Consider the following 20714-nt stretch of genomic DNA (forward strand, 5'->3'; position numbering starts at 1 on the left):
AGTTTTTCTTTATATGTAAATGGCATACTGTATTTGATACTGTATTTTCTGTAAACCTCTCTCCTTTGCTGTCAGGGACTGAAATATTGTTCAGAAAAAAAGGTATTTTGGTTTCTTCATGACTCCTTTCCTCTAATTAATGGTAGAAATGAGCAAGTGCAAAGCCATGTGTCGTGCAACATCCATTAGTGCCACTTGTAACTTCTGTGGTAGTGCTGTTTGACACATGATTTAGTGGAATAAACCTGGAGAATTAGGTTTATTTTTATAGTCTATAGATGTTGGCAGCGAAATCATGCCATGTTCCTTGTTTTTGCTCACTTGGATGCAAGAAGTGCTGAAGTTTCTGCTTTACCTGCACAGGAAACACGGTGGCCACAGACATGTTGTCTGAGCACCCTTTGCTGTCTGAGCCCTCCTCTGTGAGTTTCTATAACTGGATGTCCAACGCCGTGGGCAACAGGGGAAGCGTCGTGCAGGAAAGCCCAGCCACCAAGTCTGGGCACAACAGCCTTCCAACAGGTATTGCTAATTTGCAGCTGAGTTCCACGTGGTTCTGGGCTGGCTGTGCCTGTGTTTGCCACTTTCTGACTGAAAGGAATTGAGGGAGTGATTTATGATCAACAGGGCTTAATTGGTTCCAAGTATTACTTGTGGGACTTCGCAGCAACCTGGAAAATGAAAAGATGGGATTTAAGCAAAACTGATGTTTTCTATTGCCTCACCCTGCCTCCAAAAATTTAGCTTTTTCTTGCATTTGGAGCTGTCAGTGTAGCTGCCAAAGCAATGTGTAGCTGCCAAAACTTAAACCATAAAATCATCTTCTGTTGCCAAGTTCCTTAATTTTGTTGGCTATTTTTGATCTAATTTGCATATGCTTATTTTTGTGATTTGTGCATTGGAATCCTTGCTCTTTCTCAGTTCAGTTTTGAGACTAAACATGTTTTGGAAGTAACTTAGGGATGGGTTAACTTGTGTAAGGGAGTAAAGAAAAAATATATTTCTCAAAGTCATAGGTGTATTAAAGAAGCAGGTGTAAGAATTTATTGCAGCTCATTTCTTTTTCTCCTTGGCCTGTCATCATTCAGATTTTTCAATGTGTGTCTTAATTTTTGTTTTCGCTAACACTACGCTGGAATCTTTTTTCTGTTAACACTCCTTCAACTGTGCTATATTAATCTTAGGCAGTAACAAGTTGTTTCAGTTTGTTTTTAATATTGAGCCAACAGTCTGATCCTACAAACATCATCGTGCTGTACATATTGAACTATTGTGGTTCTTTGTAGACTGCAATGTGTTTCTCTGCAGAAAGACTCTCTCCAAATTTGAATTGGACAATCTCTACCTGTTCCAGCAATATCAGGCTGTTTCTTTATCCTGGATCCCACCTTTGTGAGGTTACAGACCTCGCTGTGGCGTGTTTATCTGTGTAAATAATCTTGCTGAGTTTATCAAGTCAGTGGTGTAAGATTTGCTGTGGTGTTAGTGTTCCATGGGTATTTATTTTCCAGGTGTGGCACCCAATCTTCCTACCATCCCCTCTGCTTCAGACTTCAACACAGTCCTGTCCAGCGACCAGAACACCCTGGATGGCACCCACTCACAGCACAGCACCAGCCAGGATGACATTGCAGGAGTAGAAGAGGGCAACCAGGGCTTTCCTGCTGTCCAGCTGGCAGATGCACAGGTAACTGGGGTTGCACGTGACCAGATGGTGAGCAGGAATGTGGAAATGATCAAGGCTTTGATAACTAATTGGGTGGGTTTTGTTTTGTAGGTCGTTTTCAAACCTCTGCTGAGTTACACGGGGATTCAGTCGCAGGATGCGATGCCCCTGTGCTACAGGATGTACTTTGGAGAGTACCTCTCTTTCTCAGGAACTCTGGACTGCCTCAGAGCAGATATTGTTGATTCAGACACAGCAAAGGAGAGGAAAAGCAAGCGAGCCCGAAGGTATGATGACAGATTTAAAAACATGTGGATTGGCTAAAGAACAGAAATTAGGCTTTTCACGTGGTGACAGATTTCCAAAGCACTTTCATAGGATAAGGAGAAGCCCTTTATTCTTCTAATCTTTCATTCTGTCTTCCTGTTAAAATATTTTTTTGAAATCCTCCTACAGAATGATTAGGGAATTGTAACTATTTGAATCTTAGCTGCTTTTGAAAATTGGAGATTGGGGAAGGGGGAGAGCTGGTGGAAATAATACTGGGGGGGAATTTGAGTGGCTCTGAAATGGTGTTTGATAATTAATCCTGTAAATAATAATGATGCGAATTCTTGTGGAAATGCTCGATCTTCCCCCAGACCAATTTTGGTCAAAGCTTTAGGATGTAATGGAATGACTGCATGCCAAACTAGGTTTCATAGAACTAGATGATTTCTATGTTAGTAGCACACAGTATGAAACTGTACAAGTTCATTTTATCGTATTTAGAGCTGTGGTAAAAAGGTGATATCCTAAGGGAAATAAAAGGCTGGGTTCAGTAAATTAGATGTAAGCTGTATAAAAAGCATATTTGACTCTCACTCTCATAAAAAGCAGCACAGTAGTAACTTGTCCCTTTCCTTTCCTTAGGCAAGGAGCTGTCAATCTCCCTCCTCTGGAATTCAAGCCAGCTTTGATGTTGGAGACTTTCAGCATTAGCGCCGTGGTGATGGAGAAATCCATGTGCACCCCTCAGAACTCCACCAACGCCCTTTCCTTCCACGACCTGAACAAGCGCTACTACAACACCTTCCACTGCAACTTCACCATCTCCTGCCAGTCCATCAGCCAGCACGTGGACATGGCCCTGGTGCGGCTCATCCACCAGTTCAGCACCATGATCGACGACATCAAGGCCACGCAGACGGACATCAAGCTCAGCAGGTACACGGCTGGCTCGGCCTCCCCGACGCCCACCTTCAAAACCCGCAAGCACCGCGACTTCCGCTCCTCGGATTTCAGCCGCAGCTCCCGGGGCAGCCTCAACGGGGGCACCCGCGTCAACAACACCAAGAACAAGAGGACGAACAACGACAACAACAAGAAGGAGGCTCGCAACAAGAATTCCCTGGGGAGGTCGGAGCGAAGGACGTCCAAAGTGTCCAGGAAAGGCTCCAAAGATGTGGTTGACCACGTGACCATCCACATGGATGACTCCGACTCCATTACCGTGTCGGAGCAGAGCGAGCCCTCCGCGGAGTGCTGGCAAAATATGTATAAGCTGCTGAACTTCTATTCACTCATTTCTGATCCCACTGGCATCTTAGAAAAGTCTTCTGAAACCTTTGGGCCAACAGGTAAAGTGGTTCATGAACCCAAATAACTGAGTGTGTGTGTTTTTGCTTAAATGGTGCTTTCTCCTCACCTTGCTCGTGAGAAGTTTTTTGTCAGTCGGCCACCCCATCTAACTTGGATTAGAGGGGCAAGTGGTGAGGACAGAGGTGAGCTTTTGATGAGTTCACCAAGATGATGTACAAAAGGAAAGCTTAATTTTTCTCACTAATTGCATAGTGCAGATTGAGTTTGTTCCTCTTGAAGTGCTGTTTTGTGTTCAAGGGGGTATGGAAATGCTGTATATTACCATTCTGTGAAAATATGCAAGCATGTACATAAGCCATCCTGAGGGAGTTCATTTCTGCCTTGAGAAGGGCTGACAGTAAAAAAAACATCTGTGAACCTTGCTGTGAGAGAAGGAAAGGTGAAATAGTGATTTTGGTCAAGTCCCACAAAGATTACAAGTGTTTGGGCCTTATTTTCACCTAAAACTTTGAGATCTGATGTGATTATTACTATTTCAAATCTATTTCAACACAGCAGAGTAAGTCTGAGAGATGACTTAGCATCATTCTCTTTGTTGCTGAACTCAGGTTGCTGTAAATATGCAGGGAATGGTATAGTTGCTCTATTGCCTTATTTTCCTTGGACGTCTTTTAACTAAAGAACAAAAAACTTCTGAGAAAGTGTCAGATGGGAACTCGTATTAAACAGATACCAGTGTTTCATGCACAGAATATCACATCCAGAATTACAACATCTGCACAAAGTGTAAGCTTTCTTACCTTGTTTTTAGCCTCCTGAATGTTGAAAAGGAAAATTTGTTCATCCAAAAAGATGAATTATAAGAATCTTTGCCTGTGCAATGATCAAAAATAAACAGGGAAATTGAAAACTGTCAGGGCATTTTTCTGGTGTAACAGTAAAACCAGATCATTACAAATATTTATATAAGGTTCATAAGAGCATATCTGTGAATAATAATGAAACCACATTGCTCATTATTGTCTCCATGGTGTCTTGGGTTTGGTTCAGTTGCAGTGATATTGGGGTGGAGTGACCGAGGCACAGATAATTTTCCTGAAGAGTTTTCTTGACACGAAAGATCTGTGATGCTCAGTTTGAAATGTAAATACGAGTGGGATATGCCAAGGATTTATTGCAAACGGAGCCTTAAGGAGCTGCTGGTGTCTGTGCAGGTGTGCGCAGCCCCACGGAGCCGGCCTGCAGGGTGGTGTTTGAGAACGAGCAGGACAACGGGCGCAAGCGCAGCCTGGTGACCTCGGAGCCGCAGCACGTCACCCTCATCGTCTTCGGGATAGGGATGGTGAACAGAACCCACCTGGAGGCCGACATTGGCGGCCTCACCATGGAATCTGAGCTGAAGAGGATCCACGGCAGCTTCACCCTGAAAGAGAAAATGAAAGGTGGGATCAGCTAAAAGCGTTCTCTAAATAATGCCCTGGCAGCTTTACACGTGCGTGTGCAGTGTGTGTGTGTGTAATATAAAAATATTCAACAAGTGCTTTTCAAAAATTATTATTAGGCTGCTGAAGGATTATAAAAGGATGCTGCAAGCTGTTCAGAAAGTGCCATGGAGGAAATTATATTAGAAGACAGTCACTCATTTTCAAAAGCTTTCCTCTTGTCACATTTTCTATTTGACTTCACTTACTGTGACTGCTAAAGCTGTAATTTTTCAGTTATTTTCCTGCTGCAGTATTTTTAAAAGCAGTAAGAACACCTGAAGTATTGTGCTGACTGAAATGCTGTTAAATACATTTTTTTCCCTGAAGATGTGCTACACCAAAAGATGACTGAGACATGTGCCACTGCTCACATAGGAGGTGTCAATATCGTCCTGCTGGAGGGAATTACCCCAAATATCCAGTAAGTACAAAGTCTAGATTTTAAAATTGTTTCAATTCGTAGAAGTGTTATGAGTTGTATTATTTCTCTTGTGCTTCTAATTGCTTTTTGAAACTTGTAGGTTCAAACCATATGAGATTTGTAGGGAGTAGTTAATCTTCTGATGGTAATTATTCCTGTTTAAGAGCTATAGTGTATCTTTAATAGACATATTTTTCAACTCTCATGTTGCATCATTCTTTGTTCTCTCATGTTAGTTTAATTGTTCTAATATCCCTTCTCCAGCCTTTGTATAATTGACACAACGTGGCAGGGGAGGGGAGGCGAACCACTTCCTGTGCATGAACATCATCAATCACTTGCTCAGCATCCACATTTTTCTGGCTTTTTTATTTCTGCCAGGTTCACAGACTCAGAAAGGCCATGCATTATTTTAATTTGTTCCCAGCTGCATCTCTTTCTGTTTGAGTTGCAGAATGAGCTGAAGCACAATTCTTTGTAGCACAGATCACCCTCACACAATCTGGGTGTTAGCTGGGTAACCCTCAGTATGTGTACTGGTCTTAGAACTCTTGGAGAAAGGGGCTAAACAATGTCACTTGAGTTTCTCTCTCTCCTTTTAATTCCTGGGTAGTTTGCAGGATGCTACATAGAAATTAAAACTTACAGAGTTTTATAATTTCCTCAGCTAAATTGCTTCCCAGAAGTTTGTTTCACAGGGCTAAATAAAAGTTCCAATCTGACAGTCATGAATATATTGGGAGGGTACAAAAGGAAAGGGGGGAAATAACAATAAACCTTAAAAACAACGAGATCAAAGAACAAACATGAACAAAAGCAAAACCTTCACCTTGGTAATTTTGAAAATAAGTGTCATATTGTGGGTTACAAATAATTAACTGACTACTTTTGCATGACTGTTTATTCTTTATTTGCTTTTTGTTTTTCTTGCTTTCTCTTCAATCTTCATCTGTAGACTGGAGGATTTTCCTACATCTCCTACAAGCACAGCCAAACAAGAGTTTCTGTATGTCATATTATTATGTTTAATAGTCTTGCAATTAACTCTGTGTTGTGTAGATAATGGCTGCTTTCCTACTCTGTGTGATTGTGGAGGCAGATGATCCTTGAATGCATCTGGGTTCATAATTTAGTATTACCTAGATGAGCTTTTTTAATGAAGCCTGCCAAAAATCTGCCTAAAACAAGTCCTTGTCAATGTTAGCAATACAGTTTGATGGACTGCTATTGCACTGCACTCACTACTGTAATGTTGGAATGGTTTTAGTGGCCCTTAAGTTCTTTAGATCTGCTCCTGTACTTATTTAAATGAGCTGAAGTAGTGTTGATAAATGTTAGGGAAACACAGAGGTGAGATTTGCTTTGGAACTGCTGTGCTTGGAGTGGTAGTTGTGGTGTCATCATGAACACGGCTGTTCCTTTTTGTCTTCATTTCCCTGTGTGCTGGTTTAACTCCCAGGCATGATGAAGATCTGTGTTTATTCAGTGTTGTGGTAATGCAGGATTAACTTTAAGATGTCCTTATAGCTCTGGAAGGAGAGGTGATGGACTGAAAACTACAAGTGATGTAGGGAAAACACTGGGATTTGTGTTCGTTTTTGTCTGGTAGCAGCATTAAACCAGTTCATCACTGAGTTGTTGAACTGGCTGCTATATGATGTGGTCAACAAAGGTATAAATGATGAAAAAGATTGGATAAATCCATGTTGGATAGGTCTGGTGGTGAGCCATGAGCATGATACAGCCTCTTAGAAAGTAAAATCCTTATGGCTGGAATTAAGGGAAGGATCCCTTCCCTTAGGCACAGCTGACTCAGTGCAGTAGTTCCTGTGTGTTAGGGGCCTCCTGCTGACTTTTGTCCCCGCACATTCTTGTTACAACATTGCAAAAATCTCTTGGGTACTGGCCTTGTAGTCAGTTCTGCAGTGGGACAAAGGCTTTTTGTCACTAATTCGTCTGGAGAGCGATCATTTATAGTATTGATATGAGAATATAGAAGTCTTTCTGGAAGCATTACTGGTATACAAGTTAAATAATGATTAATGATTTTAATGAGATAGAACCAGGGGTGTTACAGGCATGTCACTGTAGGTAAGCAAACTGCAGATCTTCAATAATAAATGGATAGCCAGACAGTTGTTCCACATTTTTGTCATGGAAGTAGGTTTTTTGTAGGCAAGCAGCAATGAAAGTCATTTGTTGCATGAAATATGGAGAAAAAGCACAGTTAATTTTGCTGAGGTTTTTTTCTCCTGCAACAGCCATTCTGGTGTAATATATTTTTAATTAAGGAAATGTTTAAAATGGTTTGAATGCAGTAGTGTTTTGTGTTTATAGATGGAGATGGAAGTGTGTTCTTGATTGGCTTCACAACAGTTGAGTCAGAGTGGTAGCAGGAAGAGAGGGAAACGAGCGAATATCACGAAAAATAATGTTTTTCTTCTAAAGTGGTGGATTAAAGCAATTCTGGCTTTTTCTTAAGTAATGGTTATTTGTATAATGTTTTTCTGAAAATTGTTGTGAATTGTTCCTTCCTTCATCACATATTTTGAAATCGTTTTTACTTGACAGTCTGCTCTAAAATATTAATTCTGAACTGCTTTAGGCTCTCTTACATTTCTTGCATAGCTGTGAAAATCTGAGTGTTCCTTGAACTTGAGGCAATTAATTTACTGTTGATAGGCCAGTGGTTGCCTTACAGTGCTGTGTATTTCTTGATTATAAGCAGAAGGGTGATGTCTTTTTTTGTTTTGGTTTGTATTTCCACATCTGGGTTGCTTTGGGCTTGCTGATATTTTAGCATAAGAATAAGAAGGAACATTACTTAGAGAGTGGAGTTCATAGAATAATGAATCTTCCACCAGGAGACCAAACTGTCTTTAAACAATTTAAATATCATATAAAAAGTGTTTTAGCTATACCCCTGGAGATAGAGTATTTGAGAAACTTGCATTGAATGTTTTTATGTATTTTATATTGTCTGTTTTACATAGTCTATAGTTTATTTTATTCAATTTTATAGTCTATTTTTCAGCCATTTTAGCTGATGTATTGCATCTTGACAACTATATGTCCTTCTCTTTGAGGCTGTAATTCTGTGTTGGCTGCATAATATACTTCCATTGGGTAACCCTCCAGGAATTGACCATAGAAACATTCATGTGTTACCCCAATATATTTTTAATAGGACTTTAGTGAATTCTGCTCTGCCAAAATTCTGTTGTGACATCAAAAACTGTCAGCTTAGTGCAGTTATCTTTTTATCTTGGGTAACCATTGTGAACTATATCCTCCTCAATATTAAAATCAAGTTTAGATAACATTTTTTTGGAATAATATATTTGAATTAAACATCAATATAATGCACAAATTTATGAATCACATGCTGTGTATTTACTGTTAAGTATTTCCTCCAATGACCTATTTGGATGCAAAACTCAAATCTGAGTTTTTACTAAAAGGATTATTCAAGATTATTCCTGAACAGGAGTTGAAATGGAAGGCTCTTTTTTTTTTTTATTTCTGTGTGTGCAAATTTGTTTGTCTATGTGCAGCCTGGTGTGTATGCACTGAAATGACCTTAGTTTAAGCAAGGATAGGAGTTTTGAATAGATATTTTTTGGCATGCGTGACATGTAGTTCTCTTAAGTGCAGTGTAGTTGTTTGTGGCATGTAGTGCATCTGTGTGTCAAGGGAAAGAAAAAGGGATGTGGGTGTAGTTGACAAAAAGTGTTAGCTGAATTTTGCAGTAATACTGAAAAACTCACTTTAACCCACAACTGGAAGGGCGTGCAAATGACTGCTGTTCCCTTCTGCTGCCAGAACTGTGGTGAAGTGCAGCATTGCCAAGTCCCAGGCCCTGTACAGCGCCCAGAGGGGGCTGAAAACCAACAACGCGGCCGTGGTGAAGGTGGGCGCCATCAGCATCAACATCCCGCAGCACCCGGCCACGCTGCACAGCATGATGGTGCGCAGCTCCCACCAGCTCTCCAAGCAGATCTCCGACCTCATCCGCCAGCCCTCCACCGCGTGAGTGCTCCCAGACCCCTCCCCTTGCCAGGCTTTGTCCCCTCAGGTGCCCGGGCAGGCTGACAGCGAGGCTTTCCTGCTTTTTTTCTGGGTCCGCAGGCCCCAGCCAGCCAAAGAGGATGTGGCTACTCCTCTGCCCTCTGAGAAGACTCCAACGAGCATCAACCAAACGCCAGTTGAAACAAATGAGTTCCCACAGCTGCCAGAAGGCTTGGAGAAGAAGCCCATAGTGCTGAAGTTCAGTGCCATGATAGATGGGATTGCTATCGGAGCAGCGCTCCTGCCCTCCCTCAAGGCGGAATACAAGATGGGAAGAATGAGGAGTCATGGAATGACAGGTGACAGTTTGGCCTTCCTATAAGCATCCACGAGCACTTGCTGTTTGTTGAGTTCTAGCTAGAGCTTTGAATCTGTTGTCATCAGCTTTTTTTTTTTTAACATGGGCTTCAGCCAGGTGGGCCCATATAGAGAATTTTGACTGTGGTTTTTACACAGTTCCCAGAGGCAGAATGCAAGAGCACATGAGAACATGTACACATTCATCTATAATATCCTCTCAGGAAGCTTCCCTCTAACTGCCAAAATCAGGTTATGATCCTTGATTACTTAAATTTTAATTTGTAATGCCAGTTTAGAATAGTCTTGTAAGGCTTCAGTATTCACAAGGTGGTTTGTATGACTTCCCCCTTAGTCTTGTTACTGTGGAATCTTCGTTTTCTTTAAAAATTAAGACAACCCAGAATCATGTGGATAGGTATTTATAGTTCTTTGGCTGTGTGAACTCCAGTAATGTTTTAACCATTTAAATTTTTTTCTATTGTTGCAAAACTGTTCTTAAATTTAAGGATAAGTAAGAGATTCTTTTGCCAGTTCATACCTTTTCTTTCCCCCTCCTTCATTTTACAGGTGCCCAAACCAGATTTAATTTTGAGCTTCCAAACCACAGACTGCGCTTCACTTCAAAAGTTTCTGCCACTGACATGTCCACCATTCCTCCTTCGGCCAGTCTCAACCTGCCTCCTGTCACCATGTCAGGGAAATATGTCATGGAAGAGCATGACACTTACTCTGACCAGATCTGGAGCATTGATGAGCTCCCTGCCAAGCAGGGCTATTACCTGCAGGGCAACTACCTGCGCTGTGTGGCTGAGGTAGGGCTTGAAGGCATCTTTGATAACTTATTTCCCTTCTGTTACGGTTCTCTCTTGTGCATTTTCACATTTTTTAAACGATCTGGCTCCTCCAGAACTCTCAGGTGTACAGGTTGAATCCAAATAGTGAAAAACTAGAAGAATTTTTTTTTGTTTTATAGCTCTTTTTTTTTTTTTTTTTGTGATTAGACAGCTCCATAAGTGGAATAATGACCTGACATAGAACCTTAATGATATAAAATGTTCTGCTTGACACAGTATGTTCTATTCATAAGTTCTACTTGAGTGCCAATTTCTGTAGTTAATTTTTTCAGAGAAAAAAGGGATGCTGCTTAAAAGAAACACCTGCTGGGGAAAAGCAGGGCATTCCTACTAACTAATTTTTTAGTCAGAAAAATAGCCTGGCATGTTTGTAATTCAGAATTCTGATGTTGGCAGCTAAAAAGAAAACCCTAAAAATCCACTCTTTTTAAAACTAATGTTTGTTCTCAAATGTTCTAATTCTACAGGTTGGCTCCTTTGAACATAATCTCACGACTGACCTTTTAAACCATTTAGTATTTGTGCAAAAAGTGTTCATGAAGGAAGTAAATGAGGTCATACAGAAGGTTTCAGGTAAGTGGGACCTTAAAAGCTGCTTTAAATAAGATCCTCAAACTTTGCTTGATGTAGCTCTCAGTCAGGATCAGCTCATTAATTTCACAGACACCCTCATTTCACCTCTAGCACTGCAAGCAGCAGCAGGAAGCAGAACTGGACTTGGAAATGATAACAGAGGCTCTGAAAATTATTCTAGGTCTATCATAAGCAGGACTTTTATTGGGAAGCAGGATTGTTTGGCTTTCTGGACATCAGCCTCTATGTGTCTCCATGGTGTGACCTTGGCTGGGTTACTTTCTGTAGTCACTTTGTTTGATTTGAATGTTTTTTTGAGTTATCCTAAAAGGCTAATTTTTAGTTTAGTAAGATTCATCAATAGATGGAAACATCATGAGGAAAGAATAAAAAGTGGTAACTAAGTGAAAAGAGTGTCTGTGTGTACATCTGCCTCCTTTCGTGTCCCTCTGTGTGTGTGTGTGTATATATATTCAGGTATACACATGCAATAAAAGAATGGTGCAGGTCCACATGACATGCCCTTGAGGCAGTTAGAAAATACAGTGGAGAAAATGGAAAATGCCAAATTCCCTGAAGGCTAACAAGAAACACCCTGATACTTGTTCCAGCCAAAATATATTAGTATTGGGTAGTAAGAAAATGCTTGGGGAAAGAATCAATCTTCTGACAGCTGTCATTATTCTATCAGAACTTTTTTTTTGTGGAGGAGCATACAGTGCTGAACCAGGAAACCTGTATTAGCTTTTACAGCATTTCATAGAGCCAGCCTTTCAATCTGCCCTGTATTTTTATATGAGGAATTTAATACCAATGCTGGTTCTCTGCTTTTCCAGACTGTAGATTTGTATTGCAAGTAGCAGCCTGATGGTTTTTGAAATGTGACTGTTGCCTTCCATACTGGGGTAATTCAGCAGGGACGTGGTCAGGTCAGCAATCTGTGTCTCTGGATGCTCAGTCAAGAACAATGGGGACAGAAATTGGCTTGGTCCCTCTGGCTTGGAGCCAAGTAATTTTTTAAATGGTTTGAAAATACCAATTAGTGTCATGTGCTGCAGTATTTTTTCTAATCACTGTTTGTGTTGTACTAAAGTATTGTTTGCTTATTATCCTTATATAAAAACTGTGTATGTACCAATTACTGAAGGTGAAGTTGCACAGATTGAGAGCTAGTTAATGAACAGAGCAGTCCATAATTGCATCTGGAAATTGAAGGCAGTGTTGATCAAAAGAAAATTATCCAAATAGAAAATGGAGTGATAAAAATTTATTGTTGTTTGGGGGCTTTTTTGAATCCATGATTCAACTGCTTGTCCTTACCACCAAATAACTGTAATTAGATCAATTGGCATATTTGGAGGGAATTAATGGCTTAGCCTTTTCAGCAGCAAGCCCTTCCTATTAACTAAGTTGGAATGTAGATAAATATCAAGGAGAATTAAAACCAGGATTGCTTCTTCAAGGGTACATAACTTGGAATGAACTGTGCCAGGATGAGGAAGTAAACCCAAAAAGAAAATAATTGCAGAATACTCTTTCCTCCTCTCGTGGGAAAATACAGATATAATTTCAAGTCCTCATTTTCATGGGATTTGCATAGCATTTGGTCAAGTGTTCAACTTGTATTGTCAGATAACTAGGAGATAGACTGGTGCAGGGGACAAAAAGCATCTTTTTTGAAAAGCAGGTGTTACTCCTTTCAGACTTTAAAACTTCTTATGGAAAATTTCCCAGGAGGGAGGGACTTGCCTCTGTTCCGTCATTCTTAGTGGAGAGATATTAATTCTATGTCAGAAGATGAATCTGCACTGATGTCTCCAGTCCTCACTTGTTTTTATAAATCTTGAACTGGTGATTATTTAAAATGAGACTTGATTCATGGTCACCTTTTTATATGTATTGGTTTTAAAATGTTGTCTTTGATAAAACTGTGACTGTGCATTTTTAATGTGTACAGGAGGGGAGCAGCCAATACCTCTTTGGAATGAACACGATGGCACAACAGATGGAGATAAACCAAAAATTCTTCTTTACTCTTTGAGCCTGCAGTTTAAGGTAGTCTTATGATGACAAACCAGTGGTTGGGTTCTGTTTTCCTTTCTCATCATGTCTCTGAACCAGATGCTCCTAACTTTGTACTTTCCTTATCCATTAGGGAATTCAGGTGACAGCAACAACTCCCTCGATGCGTGCTGTGAGGTTTGAAACGGGCTTGATAGAACTCGAGCTCTCCAACAGACTGCAAACCAAAGCAATGCCTGGAAGCAGCAGCTACCTCAAACTGTTTGGAAAATGCCAGGTGGATTTGAATCTGGCACTGGGACAGATTGTTAAACATCAGGTTAGTGCTCAGGATCTTTGCATGTAATGTTCTTAATAATGTGTGATTAAAAAATTACATCATCAGGCCAAGAAGTTGTTGCACAGTGCTGGTTTTTATCTGGTTTTTTTCCCCATATTATTAATATCTTAGAACTTCTTAGCCCTTTAGAACAGTAATAGCCTTTCTGCTGAGTTAAACTCAAAACTTTTGTTGGTATAAATATAATTTTTTACAACATTTGAACGAAATAATAAGATCAGAGAATATCCAAACTTTGGTAGACCTACATTTTGACCTAGTTTGTCTGTCTTGGTTTGACAGTGGTACCTCTTGTACTCTTAAACCTGCTGTTACCTGGAATCACTTGTTCTATGATATGAAAGTGTTTTGTGATGCCTAGAAACAAACAGACAAACAGAAATCTTAGGACCTATAAATCCACTGTCACAATAGAGAATCTGGATCTATAAATAGCTACATTAGTTAAAAATTTATGATAAATAAAGAAAATAATGCTGTGATCAGACCTTAATTCAAGAATACTGAAGATTCTCAAAGAGGCTTTGGCTAGAGGAGAAGAACAGGAAAGGACACGAGTTGTTTTAATTTTATATTCTGTCAAATGGAGTAATTGGGAGTTTTCTTCTTCCCCCTCCCCATCCCTGAACTCCTCCCTGCTGCAAACCCCTCCCTCTTCCCATTTTTTTGCAATGTTTTAAGGTTTATGAAGAAGCTGGCTCAGACTTCCATCAAGTTGCTTATTTCAAGACAAGAATTGGGTTAAGAAATGCTCTCAGAGAAGAAATCAGTGGCTCATCAGACAGGGAAGCTGTGCTCATTACTCTGAACAGACCCATTGTTTTTGCCCAGCCCGTGGCCTTTGACAGAGGTACTGTAGAGACAATTGCTACAAGTTTGTGTTCATACTGAGGAAGAGGTTTTTTTCTCAAAAGGTTGATTATTCAAGATTCAGTATGTTTCACACTAAGTAGCTGAGAAATTTGGGAGGTACCCTCCATGCCAACAGATTGATAAATCTATCATCAAACATCAAAAATTCCACTTGTTGAGGTGATTAGTTTTCAGATGGTTTGGAGGAAGTTGCTGTTGTAAATCCTCCCAGATGAAGAATGCTGAGAAGAGCAGGACTTTGTGTATTTTAATGTATTAACTTTGATGGTAAATGATCAAGTTTGTCCGTCTTGTCCTTTGAAGCGTGAGCCTGATTGCTGCACCCTGAACCTGTGTGTGTCCATTGTTCTGCATCCTCTGACTTCAAGTAATGGAGGAGCTGTAAAAAGGCATTACAAAAAGAATTGATTTAGTGAATGTACCTGATTTTTTTAAGGTGTTGATTTCAATTAAGCATTTTTGGTTTCCTTATTAAGCTGTGCTCTTCTGGCTGAACTACAAGGCAGCGTACGACAACTGGAATGAACAGAGAATGGCTTTGCATAAAGATATTCACATGGCCACAAAAGAAGTGGTGGATATGCTGCCTGGAATCCAGCAAACCTCTGCACAGGCTTTTGGCACCCTGTTCCTTCAGCTGACTGTCAATGATTTAGGAATTTGCCTGCCCATCACAAACACACCCCAGGTAAGCAAAAGTGTGACTATTGGAAGGCTGTTAAAACAGCAATTTGTGTGTGGTGTACATCTACAAGAGCCAGGTGATAAAAGCTTCAAAAAAGGTCTAGTTTATAAAAGGAAATATAAATTAAAATGAAACATAATTATAGATGTGCATATTCAGAGCTAGAAATTGATCAGTCTGTGCACTTCGGATTGTACATAATGGTACACATCAAAATAAACACCAAAAAAAAATCACATAAAAGTTAAAGGTAATTTTTGTCATTGTTCAGTCAAGTCAGGTGTCATCTTTCTTGGAGAAAAGAATTGATCCTTGGCTTGTCTTCTCTGGTCATGGGGCCATATGGATTATAGCCCTTGATCAAACATAGATGTCTGTTCCTTTTCCAGATGAGCTTGACTCCCACTGCTCAAATAAATTTATAATGTAGGTGTTGCATTTAGGAGACAGCAATGCAAGGCATTGTATGGGCAGAGGTGATGCTTTTGCAGCTCTCTGCAGAGAAGGAAAAATACAAGGAGATGTGAGCAGGGGTCAGTTAATAGGGAAGGATAAATGGCATTTAGTAAATGTAATCACTTTGGCATTGCACTGACCAGTAAGTTGTCCCTGTGATTTTCTTTTCCAGTCTAACCACTCTGCAGATCTCGACACTGGCTCTGCTTTAGTCCTGACTATTGAAAGCACGCTCATCACTGCCTGCTCCTCAGAGTCTTTAGTTAGCAAAGGTCATTTTAAAAACTTCTGCATCCGCTTTGCTGATGGCTTTGAGACAAGTTGGGATGACTGGAAACCAGAAATAAGAGGAGATCTAGTCATGAATGCATGTAAGTGATTTCATACTGCACAAGAGTATTTTTCCATTTCCACTTTTGCCCTTCCCATTGACTTGAAAAACAGCTGAGCCTTCCCAATAAACCTAAAGAAAATACTTTGGCCTTTTGAAAGCAAAATAATATGGGTCCAAAAGGTTATATTCCTTTGTTGTTGTTTTCCTTTATTAATATAAACTTTGCTGCTTTATATATCATGGTAATAATTTAATCTTTGCCTAAGAGATATTGTAAGAGTTGGATGCATTGCTTTTATACAATTACATAAGATCCCAGTTAAATTTTAATAGTCTAATATAGAATATTTTTATAGAATGTGAAAATTCGAAAATTTTTATAGGTTTTTAAGTTGATTCAATACTATGCATATTATACATTATATGTATTTAGAATTTTGTAGATTACCAAGTAAGTTCCCTTTACTAAATAAGAAAAGTCTTTCAATGGGAAATAAAACTAGAACCCTTGTCATTCTTTAATTATGGCAGACAAGAGACTGAGGGTGGGATTGGAAAGGCTGCTCTGAAGCAGCTTTTACTGGCTGCCAAATCAGTGACTTGCTTTGTATGCTTCATCTAGGTGTTGTGCCAGATGGTACCTACGAAGTGTGTTCCAGGACAACAGGCCAAGCTGCAGCAGGTAATGTGCTTGTTTTAATAAATAAAGTCCTTCATAAGAAAATCATTCATAGAATGAGAGTTAAGTCCTTTAACTGTGTTTTAATTTAATTGGTTGGAGAAGAGTCAGCAATAGTTGCTGTAACAGTCAGCATTGCTTCCTGCTGGGAAGGGATTGCTCAGTCTTTGTCACCCTGAGCTGCCATCCCTGTCTTTGCTCTCCCAGAAAAGGCTTCTCTTTTTCCCAAATTCCCCCTCAGCCCAGTCTAAGTAGTCTGGACCTTCTCCAGAGCATTCAGAAATAGCTGTCAGTCTCTGTATTAGTCATACTTCCATCTAGAAAGAAAACCAGTGTCTTGTGTTGTCGTGCTTAGAGCAAGGTCTGTATTTTGATGCTGGAAAGTGGCGCTCAGAAAAATCCTGGGCAGACAGGATATTCACTAGGCACAGAACACATATAACATCTTCCAGCATCATTGTTCCAGACTTGAATAAAAATAGGTCAGCATTTGTACATGCAGAAAGACATGCTTTGTGTTTCTTGCTGTTGGAAATTCTGTTTTGGAATAGTGTACTTGCCTGCATTTGTGTGAGCTGAAGCTGGAGATGCTCTTTACTTTCTCTGAAGGGAATCTATTTTCATTAGGTCTGCCTGTGTCATATCACTTGTTTAAGAAACACTGAAGTATTTTCATTAAGCATTTCAGTTGTGGGAATGTGTTTTCCTCAGAATGGACAGAAGAGATAGTTCTTGTTAACTGAAAAACACTGTCTTGGCTAATGGGTAGGTGACTTGCTATGGGGGATTTTTTAAAAGAGGAAAAACTGTTTAAACTGATTTATTTCTTTTAACACAGAAAGTAGTAGTGCTGGAACCTGGACGCTGAATGTGTTGTGGAAGATGTGTGGTATTGATGTCCACATGGATCCAAACATTGGGAAAAGACTGAATGCTTTGGGCAACACCCTCACAACATTGACAGGAGAGGAAGATATTGATGACATTGCTGACCTCAACTCTGTGAACATAGCTGACCTTTCAGATGAGGATGAAGTTGACACCATGTCTCCCACTATCCATGCAGTAAGTGAATCCACCAAAATAACTTCTACTAATTGGAAAAAGTCTTCTGTCAAATGGAAAGGTCTTAACCTTGAGTCCAACATGCGAGTCTTGGTGGCTCATGCAAGTCTTGTTGCAAATTGGAAACGTCTGTGTGTGGGTTTTCTAACTCCATCTTTCAAAGGCAACAAGTTGCAGATCATATTTCTACTGATGTTATGTGGAAATAACGATCTGGATTTGAAAACATGGAGGGGACACAGTGCCTAACCTGAGATACCTGAACTGTAAAAGCTGTGGCTTTCTTCTAGGTTTTCTTCACAGGAGAGTAAGTTACTAACATGAAATAAATTTATAAAAACCTACTTCTAGTCTGCTGTTGACCTTGCTTTTTGGTTTTCTACAAACCCATTTTAACAGCTGTTCCTTAATGTCTCTAGCCTGCTGACTGAGGAAACATTATCCCAGCACACTAATGCTCCTGTTTGTTGTTCAGAAATCAGGTGGAGGTTCCTTGGGTGGAGAGGCGCGCAAGCTCACATTTGGGCAGCGGATTGTAAATCACCTGCTGGGTTTGAGCCCCCCAAGGCACCGATACTCTGTTCCTGTAGAATATCTCTGGGGCTCCGCCAAGCAGGATCTGCTCCAGCCTAGCAGAGCACATTTGAAAGCAGGCAGATCCTGCTCATGGGGACATGTATGTAGTAGTTACAGTGTGTCTAACTGAATGATGGGCTTTGGATCACTGGAAAAAATCCAATCAGCTGCCTGTTCGCGTGAATTGATTATTTTGCATGCACTAATCCAAATTTGAAGGTGTGAAATTCACTCTGCCTGTTGTTCACCATGTTCTGATGGCCGGTTTTTCATGAGGACATTAATGAAATGTTTGTTTGGAACAGGAGATCGTTGATCACCGGCGGCAGGGAGCTTCCAGTATCCAAACTGGAGAACAGCGAGGAAGGAAATTTACCAAGCGTTTGGTTGATATTAGAGAGCTCAATGAGCAAGCAAAAGTCATTGATGACCTAAAGTAAGTGTGGTTTGCTTCATGTTTGTATCATGCATCTCATGTTAGGGCTAAGTGCATATTGTTGCCTTTATTTGAAAATAAAAGGATTCCAAAAGCAAAGGCCTGTATATGCAAGTGCTCTCTCAAATCTCTTGGGTTGTTCCATAAGTGTCAGATTAGTTTGTATTTTTCTGACTGATTTATAATCCTTTTCCTATTGATTCAAAATCGGACTTCCATCTTGATTTATTATCATCCTGATTACTTTAGCAAAATATATTACTTTGAAACTGTAATAAGCTTAGGAAGCAGAAGAAAATTATTTAAATTGACTTTTTTTGGCGTCTTGTACGTAATGTTTTCAAAATGAAACTTGAAAACTTCCTTCTACTGTGCCTGAGAAAACCCTTAAGAAAAAATTATTTCAGATTTCACGAATTTCATCTGACCTGTGTGTTTTATGAATAGTATTTTCAGACTTCGTTGGGCTTGTTTGGGCTTTTTTCCCCCCTTTTCCCCAAGGCAGACTTACTATAAATGGATCTGTCTGTGATGGGAATACAGAAGTTAGTAGTTATGTGTTCAGTAATGAAAAGGGACACATGTTTTACTGTTTGTACTTAAAATGGGATTGCTGACACCATTCAGTAGGAAATTTTTTTCTGAAATTAGGAATTTAGGTTAACTGTTTATTTTTGTACTTCTGTGGCTACATTTGACACTGGTCATAACTATTGAGACAAAAGAGAAAATGGGATAATTGCCAGGGAAAGCATTCTTACAACACAGATTTTTGAAGCTGTGGAAATAATATCTGTAAGGTAACTCCACCATGCTTTACCTCCAGGAAATTAGGTGCAAGTGAAGGGACCATAAACCAAGAAATTCAGCGCTATCAGCAGCTGGAGTCGGTGGCTGTGAACGACATTCGCAGGGACGTCCGCAAAAAGCTCCGGAGATCCAGCATGAGGGTGAGCAGGATGAGGCTCCCTTGGGAATATTGTAGCACTTGTGTCCCAAAAACCCTTTGACTTTGCTGGCACTCCCATGTGCAGGAGCATTTTAGCTTGCCAGAGTTTTCCTCTGTGTTCTCAGTTGTTGCATTTCCATATTGTTTCTGGTTTAGGCTGCCTCCTTGAAAGACAAGTGGGGTCTGAGCTACAAACCCAGCTACAGCCGATCAAAGAGCATTTCAGCATCAGGGAGGCCTCCTCTGAAGAGAATGGACAGAACAAGGTGAGCTTCTGGGAATTTGGGATTTGTGATTGCCACAGCAGCACATGGGACAGAGGAAAAGTTGGACTTTGGCCTCAAGAGTCATTTTACCACAGGCAGCAGCTGTTTGTGGTGGAACTGGCTAGAAAGAGGTCATTTTGCAAGGCAGCAATATTTTGCATGTTCTAAAAAGCATTTTTTCTCGTTTTTCTGAAACCTCTGAGAAGAGATTTCACTTGACAACAGCTTGGGGTTTTCTACAGAATCCTGTTTTCAAAACGTGTATATAAGGAAAAATGGCATACTGTAATAATCTGGTTTTCTACACCTGATTTGCCATCATCTGCCTTTTATAAGGGCTGTTGTAATGAGAAGAAGAAAGGGAAATGTTTTTTTCTGTGTAAATAATTGTCCCATGTGGCAAATAGCTTATTTTTCTGTAATTTCTGCATGTTTCAGGATTGAAAAGCTTGCACAGAGACATTAGCAGAGACAGAGTGCTAGCCAAGTCATGCGCAGCTTCCTTCTTTTTTATTCTCCCCCTCCTTCCTTTTCACGTACCTAAGTGCTTCAATTACGATTTTATATATTCTTCCCTAAAAGAAAGCTAAGTGTGACCTTGTATTTGTGAAGTGAAATGTTTGCATGACCCTGAAATCATGTAGTACAACTCAAGAAGCTGTTTTGGTTTTGCTTTGCTTGCAGCTCTCGACTGGGAGACAGTGAAGACCTCCCAGATATCCGTGTGGATGCTGCATCTCCTGGGCCAAGAGTAACCTTCAACATACAAGATTCTGTAAGAATTACTTTATATGCCATATAATTGTATTTCCTCTGCTATTTGGTCACCAGTTCATGAGATAATTATATCCAGGCAAACCTGAATTGTCTGCTTTGCCTCAAATTACAGATGTATTTTTGAAAGATAGACTTAGTTTGGTAGAAGACACATGTGTTTTCATTTCTTGGCACAGAAATTGACTCATGAGAGAAAAATAATTTAAAATGGCTTGATTTGTTTGTTAGGCTCACACAGTAGTAATTTTGTTGGAGTTTTTGTCAGAGGTGTGCAAAAAATCACCTGGGTTTTTTGCTGTTTGAATATAT

General features: G+C 40.0%; 1 protein-coding gene across 10 annotated transcripts in view; it reads left to right on the forward strand.

The window, feature by feature from the left end:
• The window catches only part of BLTP1 (bridge-like lipid transfer protein family member 1), an 87633-nt gene that overhangs the window by 52615 nt on the left and 14304 nt on the right, over nt 1-20714 (forward strand). For 7 of the 10 annotated variants that reach the window (XM_071452465.1, XM_071452466.1, XM_071452472.1 and 4 more), the window contains exons 43-64: nt 364-522; nt 1512-1687; nt 1778-1953; nt 2579-3285; nt 4462-4689; nt 5059-5152; nt 6108-6158; nt 8975-9181; nt 9281-9519; nt 10088-10332; nt 10842-10947; nt 12905-13002; nt 13103-13288; nt 13991-14159; nt 14659-14870; nt 15496-15694; nt 16280-16339; nt 17175-17401; nt 18283-18413; nt 19240-19363; nt 19519-19628; nt 20313-20403. In XM_071452465.1, the coding sequence (XP_071308566.1) occupies nt 364-522; nt 1512-1687; nt 1778-1953; nt 2579-3285; nt 4462-4689; nt 5059-5152; nt 6108-6158; nt 8975-9181; nt 9281-9519; nt 10088-10332; nt 10842-10947; nt 12905-13002; nt 13103-13288; nt 13991-14159; nt 14659-14870; nt 15496-15694; nt 16280-16339; nt 17175-17401; nt 18283-18413; nt 19240-19363; nt 19519-19628; nt 20313-20403 (3995 nt within the window). Of the gene's footprint in view, nt 1-363; nt 523-1511; nt 1688-1777; nt 1954-2578; nt 3286-4461; nt 4690-5058; nt 5153-6107; nt 6159-8974; nt 9182-9280; nt 9520-10087; nt 10333-10841; nt 10948-12904; nt 13003-13102; nt 13289-13990; nt 14160-14658; nt 14871-15495; nt 15695-16279; nt 16340-17174; nt 17402-17876; nt 18078-18282; nt 18414-19239; nt 19364-19518; nt 19629-20312; nt 20404-20714 lie in introns of all 10 variants that reach the window. The other 3 variants (XM_071452475.1, XM_071452467.1, XM_071452468.1) reach the window with 3 other exon arrangements.

This window comes from Agelaius tricolor, unplaced genomic scaffold (genome assembly GCF_023055355.1).
Source record: "Agelaius tricolor isolate 1412-34295 unplaced genomic scaffold, bAgeTri1.0.p SCAF_34, whole genome shotgun sequence".
NCBI lineage: Eukaryota > Metazoa > Chordata > Aves > Passeriformes > Icteridae > Agelaius > Agelaius tricolor.